Source organism: Helicoverpa zea, chromosome 11 (assembly GCF_022581195.2).
Source record: "Helicoverpa zea isolate HzStark_Cry1AcR chromosome 11, ilHelZeax1.1, whole genome shotgun sequence".
In the NCBI taxonomy this organism is placed as follows: domain Eukaryota; kingdom Metazoa; phylum Arthropoda; class Insecta; order Lepidoptera; family Noctuidae; genus Helicoverpa; species Helicoverpa zea.
In genome coordinates, this window is record NC_061462.1 from 3,934,870 (window position 1) to 3,944,803 (window position 9,934).

The following is a 9,934-nucleotide window of genomic DNA, read 5'->3' on the forward strand; positions in this document are numbered from 1 at the left end:
GACTGATTGGATTTATTAAATTATGTTAATGCCTAGATTTTTAGACTGTCTGACTTAAGGCTATATAAGATTATGACAAGTAGGTTAGCATAATGTTTGACTAAGGCTCACTGCAAACCAAAAAGTCGGGCAACAGTTGACATAGGGTCAACTTATAGCTTGGCAATTATTTTTTAAAGAAAATATTGATTCTTATCAAAGTTTTCAGTCGCTCTGATACCAGCTAAATCCCCGATATTTTTAAAGTGCGTACTACCATTCAGCTTCATACCGATTTATGAGCCCAAACAAGCTATCAGCCGACTAAAAGTTTCCACTTTAAGTCTATGAAATATATTATCATTTTTCGAGACCCAGGTGAGCAATGCTTTCATTCATGTGGGCGTTATAACAAACGTGGGTAGATGGAAATGTGGCAAAACTTTTTTGTAGTTTCCACGAGTACCTTTGAATTTTTAATATCAAATGAGAACTTTTTCAGTGTGATAAAGAAATTGTTTGACACTTTATATGGCCAGATGTCGGCCTCGCTTTTAAATTATTGAATATCATTTTGTTGCCAGTTTTTGAACTAATATGTATAGAAAATTTTCTATAGTTTGGTGTAGCAGTTGGTGTATTAAAATATAACTATTGCCATATTAGAAAGTCGTGGTGGCCTAGTGGGTAAAGGACCAACCTCTCAAGTATGAGGGCGCGGGTTCGATCCCTGGTCAGGCAAGTACCAATGCAACTTTTCTAAGTTTGTATGTACTTTCTAAGTATATCTTAGACACCATTGGCTGTGTTTCGGATGGCACGTTAAACTGTAGGTCCCGACTGTCATTGAACATCCTTGTCAGTCGTTACGGGTAGTCAGAAGCCAGTAAGTCTGACACCAGTCTAACCAAGGGGTATCGGGTTGCCCGGGTATCTGGGTTGAGGAGGTCAGATAGGCAGTCGCTTCTTGTAAAGCACTGGTACTCAGCTGAATCCGGTTAGACTGGAAGCCGACCCCAACATGATTGGGAAAAGGCTCGGAGGATGAGGAGGATGATATTGCCATATTAGCTACGTTATATTCATGTCATGCTCTGTTTACTGATCTGCATTATTAATTCAATATCAACTTCTTTAGATAAATGGGCCAAAACTTAATTGTATATTGATTAGGTACTTGCCATAAACAATTCAAGATCAATTTGTACTGTGAAGTTTCTTTCAATTACTTTACTTTGATTGATACGCAAACATTTTAATTAAAGTTAATTAAGGAAACAATTTATTATAAACCATCAATAAGTAATTATCAAACGAAAACAAAATTAGTTCCCTAATTACTTCACAAGAAACACAAAGTTCAGTCACAAAAATAAATAATGAAACATCTTCGCGACACCATAACAAACAAAACTTTGAGCAATAAAAACTCGAGATAAACTCATTAAATACTTACTTTCATTGAAAAATCTTGGAACAAATCTACACAACACGATCTGAAGAACACTTTGAAATAACAAAAATATTACTGAACTTTTTCAAAGACTTTTATATCAAGCTGTCACTTTGGGAGTGCGATTCGTAGCGCGAACTACGGTGCTACACGCTACGGCGTAGACGTCCGTTCGAGATCGCGATAACGCTACACTGACTGCAGAGCTACGATATTCGTAGTACACGGGTATATTACAGACTAAAGGCACGGTGATGCTAGGTGTAAATTCTACATTTTGTTACTCACACGCCTGTGTTTTTTGTAAAAACTCACAAATATGCGAATGTTACACGTACAGTAAAAAATATTAAGTCATTAAATTATTTTTATCGGGGTCGAATGTAAAGCGGCGTTTTATTTTTTGCTAAATAAAAAGCGGGCTTTATTGAACATGTGGTTGTGTGACTACGAGTTAGTAAGAAACTTTATGTGTACATTTTGTAGGCTTTGTACAGTGTTAGTGGGAATTTCTCGTTGTTCACACGGATTAACTTCACACTAAGACCTGGGTATTATGAGAGTTTTCTAATAATATTTTATGCTGCGCTAAACAATGAGAAAAGTGTTCTGCTGTTTTCTTCTTATTGTATAAGATTAGTTTTAATTTCGTGTGAACAATGTTGGGCTTAAAATACCGTTTTATGACATTTAATTAAACGGAGGTCGAATGAGTTCGAATTTAATTTTGAAACATTTGTGAATACCGACAACTATTTTGCGTTATATGACAACACTACTATTTCGTATCTAAAGTAGGGTCGGTTTCTAAATTAGCATAACGTCAGGAAACGATTCTGCTGAAGAAATATATAACATGTCTTTTTCTCGGGTACTATTAGAGTACAAGCATACTGCAGATTAAATAGTCGGCCGACAGTTGAGAGTTCAATCTTCATAGTCAAAATCAAAGTGAAATCATTTCATTTAGAGCTATGCCTCATTAGGACGCCAATGGCGACGTCGCCGGCTACGTATCCAAGTAGTTAGTATTGAAACGTATGGTGCCTAACCCACTTGGCGACGGTATAGCAACGTCGCCAAATTGGAAGCGTGGCCAGCAGCTACATTTCCCTACGTGGCTTCTGGCTACTGTGGCAGCTTGGCGACGTTGCCACGGTAGCCACTATAATGTACACGGTAAAGCGCACCTCCCTCACTCAGTCGCCACTGTGGTCGCCAGTTAGCCGCCATTTTGTGTCGCTCAGATTTTAACAACTGACAGTCGAGACGCCATGGCCACTCAATTTGGCGACCTTCGGATGCCAGAAGTAGCCAGATCTGCGTTTCTGGCAACGTCGCCATGGCGTCTTAGTGAGGCAGAGCTCTTAGGCTTTTACAAGCACCTATGAACATCAAAAATATAAACAAGTTTGAGGCTGCGTTCAAACCAAACTGACTGTCAGCCGCCGAATGTCAGCGTCCATACATAGCATTATTACGTATCGTCGGTTAGACGTGAACAAAAAAGAGAATATGTATAGACATACAATAAACTGCTTTACGTTCGTCAGCTGACAGTCAGTTTATTTTGACCTGATCTTTTTAATGTGCGTACTACTAATCTTCATACTGATTTATGAGTCGGAACAAACTATCGGCCGACTAAAAGTTTGCAGTCTGGTGGATCTCTTACGGGGGTCAAATGGGGTCTAGCGTATTGTATTACTGAGGTCCATTCAAACGTTTATTTGGCTTGCGATGTTATCTAGCGGTTGTATTGACCCTTCTGAGGTCAATACGCGCTCATTGGCTGATAGTGCGCTATACGATTTGATATTTGGGCAGTCTATTCTGTTGGTAGGTCTAGGAAATTATTGGAGTAAATGTGAATGTACTTACTATTTTGTGTGAAGAGTTGTATTCTTCTTGTTATATGAAGGAAATATTTCTAACGTCTTTTCTTATGTATATGGCCGAATGATTTTCTTACTGCCTTTAAATAAAAAAATATTGGTTTTATATATTAAGTTCGAAAAATAAATCATCGGATTTAAATGTACCCAGGTTTTTACTTTATGCTAGATCAGCGTTTATAAATAGTATCACATTGAACTTTTGTTTTTTCTGTACAGTTTCATCTACTCTATAGAAAATTATCAGCAAATCGCTATTTTTATTCCAGTGGCTTTGTTTTATGCGTACACGTTGGAAGTCCCGTTACATGTACCTAGATATGAACTACAAACGCCTAGGCCTGAGAGTATTGCCTTGTGGTAAGTGAATCCAGTAAGCAGTTAAGATATTAATAAGTAGAGCAAATAAGGTATTCTTTGCTGAAATCAAGTCCAGGTTGCTTAGCAGGCAATTACTTATTTCTATCTTTCTGTATTTTATTACTATTTTGCTAGCTGTGGAAACTACTCACATAGTCTTAATTCAAATCGGTTTTGTAGTTTTGGAACCTTTATCAACACAAACAAACATACAATATATATTTTAATAATATGCCTATGTATCCTTAAAATCGTGCCTTTGCAGTATGCAGGTAAATACTTGTAAATATTTATTTTCCCTGAGTAATTTTATTTGCTTAATCTGAATGGTTAAATACCGACCATGTATTTCTGAAATCCAAATAAAAATTATCTCACACAAAATGCAGTGCAACTCATTAATCATTGGTCCTAATTAGCTTGCTAACGAACCTTTTTAATTAGCAAACACAGAAAGTGAGCATTTCCAATTAAAATATTTTTACTTTTTCACACGCATGCATCCGTGAATTGAATGACGTAATTGGTGCTTTTAGTCAGAGTTATTGGGTCAAAGTTTTTCAGGTCAAAGAGAAGCCTATTTCAGTTTTTTGTAGTTGACACGGCGTAAAAGTAAAAGTTGGTATTACCTGCGTAGAGTTTTTATATGCTGAATTTACGAGAAGTACTTTTTATGACTGTAATTTTAAGTTAGTTGGCTTATATTTTATAAATTTTATGAGAAAGTAAATAGATTAATTTTGAAAAATCTCTAACATAATAAAAATTTCGACATCAATGGCTAATGCAATTTAGCCATTTTTACACATTAATATAAATTGTTACTCATTGAACTTTAAGTCTTATTTGGAGAGTAATAAAGTCTCATTTGCAAGGTTACGGTAAACAAAGCTTAAGTGACTTACAAATGCGTCCATGGATTCGTTAATTCGCTACCGAGAGCAACCGACCGTGCTACCACAAAAATAAACTAATGAAATCGTAATTAGGGTTAATGTTACCCAGATCCCGGCCGGTTTCGTCTGTGGTTAACCTGTACAGAACTACCCGTTTAGATTTATAGGGTTTTCATACAAGATTTACGAGTATCATTTATTATTCACTATCTGCGGTACAATCAGTATTTATGACACACTTTTCGGTATGGTTTTATACAAATAAATAAACTATATTTTATTGTAATATCTTGATGTTGTGTGTGATAAGTGGTTTTTGCTGAACAATGGTATCGGAGTGTTCTAAAGCCTTTTCGGATTCAATGTGAAGTAAATATCTTTTTATGATTCTGACATTCCATGGGGTTATTGAATTTAATATACTTTTTACACTGAGTTCTTGCTTGAATTCTTATAGTTTCAAGAATATTTCACGGTAGTATTGTAAAATTACAACAGATAAATAGCAGTACTGTATTTATTGTCAGTTGCTAATTCCTGAACCAACAGCTGAAGATCTGAAACGAAAAGACATCTCTCAAACACTTGTAATGTCACCAAACATTCATTAATTTATATTGATGTAAAAAAAATACATATACTTTTTGACGTTGGTTTTCATAAAAAAGTTACATACAAAAATTTTGAATATCTAAGTCTATTCGACATGATAACTTCGTTACAATGTTGCATCCTCAATTTCGTTCGTTTGCAGTCATTTTTCATATTTGATAGCATTTTTTACGAGACCATGTCGGCATGGTGCAAACCATTTCCGAAATCTGAGGTATGTGCGCTTTTTATAGTATTTTTAGGGACGACGTGACAATAGCAACTTGTTGTTGCTCTGTATGCAGTTTCGTGGAACCTATAACATTTTTAAAGTCTACAAACTAATTTATCCTCTGTACCGTCAAAATATATACCTACCATAGGACATAATCTTTAATAGGTTTTTTTTTTTATTTTATCAGTTTCAGTTCTTGGAAGGGTATGTTACTTTCAAATTTACTAAATGTACCTAGCAAAGCAGGTTGATAAAATACAAAAATATTTTAGGCAAGATAACAAGGTACTTCTTAGATAAAGACTGCGAAATAAGACTATAACAGTTTTTTTATAGGTATGAAACCAATATATATTCAGACCTTTTAAATTATGTCACTAACTAATGCTTGAATTCGCACGAAACGTTTGAAGCATTTGAGTCAATTGAATCCGCACTAGAATTCAAAGTTGAAACTCACTTTTTAAATACTGTCCATTGTAGCAAAACCGTCCCCTTTCTAGTCGTTTAATGAAAGTTTCCGAGCCGATAAACGAAGTGAGCAGTTTCATTTTGTTTGACAATCATTATTGTTAGAGATAGAAAAAAAATCCACCAGTGTAACCAAGGGGTATTGGTTGCCCGGGTAACTGGGTTGAGGAGGTCAGATAGGCAGTCGCTTCTTGTAAAGCACTGGTACTCAGCTGAATCCGGTTAGACTGCAAGCCGACCCCAACATAGTTGGGAAAAGGCTCGGAGGATGATGATAGAAAAAAATCCTTAAAAACTGGAGCTACCCAATTATTTGGACGTGACCAATAATTTCGGTCATTTCCTTTGTTTTTCTCGCACAAAAACTTTCTGACAATAACAGCGCAAGAAATCGTTAGCTGTAACTAAATTTGACCTGATAAAAACATCTGTCGCCCCGATAATTTACAGTCTGAGGGACAATTTTAAAGAAAAGGGTTAGTAACTTGTCAGTGGCCGTAAGATATTGAAACCCCTGGTTTATTTATGTCTGAATGTAACGTCTCGTGGTGCTGACGTAACTACCATTAGTGATTTACTGAAACCGCTGGGTAAGGATTATGCGAAATTTTCTTGAGACAAATTCCTAATTTATTGCAAAGATTTTTTCCCGGGATTTCTTAGTAATAATCCTCCGGTATTTATCGAAATTATATATTATAATTATTTTATGTTTAGGGTACAAGTTACAAAGAATATGGCATACCTGGAAAGGTCGTTAATGAAAATGAGATGTTAATAATCGTAAAACGTATTATAATGCCTATTATAGGGCTAAAATGCTTTACCACACCGAAATCTCATGAATAGAAAAATTACACATATATAGTGTAATAGAAGAAGTCAGTTCAAAATGCCACTGCATTCGAAAGATTCTAGAGGTAGTTTCTCGACGGAATTTTCTCCAAATTATGTTGTTGTCCGATGTTTTATGGTAATCAAGGATACATTTCCATTTCAATCAGATCTTTATCTGGTCACTGGATCGAAGAGAACCGTATAATATAACGGTTTGTTTACTTTCCGAACTGAAATGGGTGGGACTGATTCCAAATGTAAATCCCAATGATATTTTTAGTATACTCGTACAATTTTGTTTGCTATGTTACTGGGTTATTTGGATTAATTTATTGGCATTCTGGGGTGTTATTCGGGATGTTTTGTTTTATTTATGGAATTCTAATTGTTGGAATATATTATTGGTGGTGCTGGTTTAATGATGTATTTACCTAGATGAGAAGGTGGGCTGGTGATTCATATAGCGGTTAATGACCTCTCTACTTTTATTATAGACTTGAAGATTTGAAGCCTTTTTGCTCGTAGTAGAACAGATTAAAAATGTATGTGTTCAGATGCCTTATTTTTCTTTCTTTGTTTAAAAATTATCTTCAGTCACAGGATAAATATTATAATACTAATTAACAAGCAAGACAATTATTCTTTGGTTCATTTCAGCACATAAAATATACTGTAAAATTCACTCTTCTTCACACCTCAATAACTTATTACCACCCAAAAACCGAATCGCGGAAATGAAATCAAAAATTCCGCATCAAGGTGATAAAATAAATATTTATAGTAAATAAAAATGTTACGTATCGCACAAGATCCCAGTGGAGAGGAAGGAAATCAATTGATAAAGTTGGAATATACACGGCATTCCCGGCAGAACGATACGTTTTCATTTGCCTGTCGCATCCTAGAATCTGTGATTGTACCGAACTGAGACATAAATTCAAGGGGAAAACATAAAAGTGGGGAAATGGAGTAAGGTATTCAGTTAACGGCATTTTGTATGAAGTTGTGTGTAGTTAGAAGGTTTCTTTTATAGGTAATGACTGGTTTTAGTACTTGACCTAGTGAGGGTTACTTTTTGTATATTTCTACATATTTCTACATATGTTTATATAGAATTTTTGGTCTAATATAGCGTATTTTTCTTCAACTACCAATCTGTAAAAGACGTAAATGTAATATTTGGTTGAATTGCTGAAGAATTAAATTCGATAACAACACTAGCATACTATTAATATGCTTGTATGTTCGACAAAATTATCTAATGTAAGTGAATTTTTAGCGTCTAGGAGATCATCGGACACGTGGTTATGTTGTAAATGATTAATTAAAAAACTGCAATTTTATTAACAATTTCTTTTCTAGAATCCCGTAACTAAATAAATTAGACAAACAAAATACAGTTTAGAAAAAAAGAAAAGACATTTTCACAAATTGGCTTTTTCAATTGAACTCGTTTTTTTTTGGAAAAAACTTGATGAATTCTAAATACAATTATGAGATCGGTTCACACGTACGCTTTTTACTGCAAAAGGAGGATCGAGCGTGAGATAAATAGCTAATATCAGGGATTTGTGGCTAAACGTTAGCGGTTTAATTTCCCCTTGGGAAATACGCGAAAAAGCAAGCACATACTACAAACTTTTAGTCGGCCGATAGATAGTTGACTTAGTCACACTAGCTTGATTTTGAATTGTCTTCTTTTAATATTTAATTATTTATTTTTGTTATCTTTAATATAATCATGGCTTTGTTTGTTAGGGACAATAACTGACTTCTAAGTTACATGGTTACAGAGTTCACCTAGTTAAGGAGTCAGAGTACCTTAAATGTTTGATTTTGATAAGCCTTGAGAAGCCTATATGTTCATAGTCTTAGTTTAACTACGAAACGCTGTTTTTCTCTGTGTGTTTTTTTATTATTATTAGTATGAAGATGAACACCCGTAATAACGATCAGATATTTGTTCGGTATTAGACCGACTAAAAACTTTGATTGAATTCTCGTATAAAAAAAACCTATCAAAGGGCCGACAGTCGGCCGACTGTTTAGTCTACAGTATGCGCGCAGGCTAAAAGTAAAAGCTGGTAAAACTATTAAATTGGTGCTGTTCAATTTATTGCGTGTTGGTCATTTTATCTATGCAGCGAACATTTCGAATCGGTGCTGTGTTAATGGAATTTAATATAGTGTATTCAGGTATGGTATGGTTACGTCGTTAATTATAATCTTTAATCTTTAAGAGTGTCATTTTTGTTATGTTTTCAAGATACCGCCTACAGAAGTTGATCTGATTGAATGTACCTAGTATACTGGACTCAGTTTTAGGAGCTAGTTTTTTTTTGAAGTGGAGGAATAAGTTACTCCAGAACGAGGATGAAACATCATGAAATACCTGTTAAAACTGTAAATAGATTTTAATACTAAACCACAAGATCTTTTTACCGAGAATTCTGTTTAATTAAAGCCATGTGTACCATAAAATACATGTAAAATTTTTAAGTACGCAGTAATTCTGAGTGCAGGCGAAATAATTAAAAATAGATAGCTATACAATTGGAAGTTTTGATTTAATAAAACATCAAAAAGAATTATTATTATAAAACCATATTTCCGTAAACTCTCGTCAAAAATGATCGTAAAATAGAAGAAGTTGAGGATGATGGAACTTCTGAAATTTAAGAGGAAATTATAAATCTGCATGTGAGACAATAATTTAAATGAATTCAGTATTTTTTTTTGTTATCTATTTTCTATAAAGTCAGCTTAATTAACATACCTATGAATTAAAACAAAGGTATTGAAATTTAAGAGGAAATTATAAATCTGCATGTGAGACAATAATTTAATAGCTTCAATATTTTTTTTTTTTTGCTATCTATGTTCTATAAAGTCAACTTAATTAACATACCTATGAATTAAAACAAAAGTATTAATCAATCAATTTACGAGACATTATTTCATATTTTCGAGCAAGGATCAAAATGACTTATAAAGACTTAACTTAATTTTGACGGGACTCCGTCATCATTTGATGCATAACTTTTAAGTAGCCATTAGGGGAATCAGCAAAAGACTGAGCATTTTTATGTTCTAATATAACTGACTTAAGTTATTTTTCATTTTAATAAGACGAAAGCATCTAAAACCCTGAAAAGATGTGTATATTCGAAAACTTCTTTATTTAAAAAATCTAATTAAAACGTTTCATTTAGCTAAA

At 34.1% G+C, this 9,934-nt stretch overlaps 1 protein-coding gene across 1 annotated transcript in view; it reads right to left on the reverse strand.

Annotated features, from left to right (window-relative positions):
• The window catches only part of LOC124634645 (suppressor of lurcher protein 1-like), a 90,270-nt gene extending 88,690 nt beyond the window's left edge, over nucleotides 1-1,580 (reverse strand). The window contains exon 1 of the mRNA XM_047170305.1: nucleotides 1,436-1,580. Within this exon, the coding sequence (XP_047026261.1) occupies nucleotides 1,436-1,441 (6 nt within the window). The 5' untranslated portion in view covers nucleotides 1,442-1,580. The remainder of the gene's footprint in view (nucleotides 1-1,435) is intronic.
• Between the last annotated feature and the right edge of the window lie 8,354 nt (nucleotides 1,581-9,934).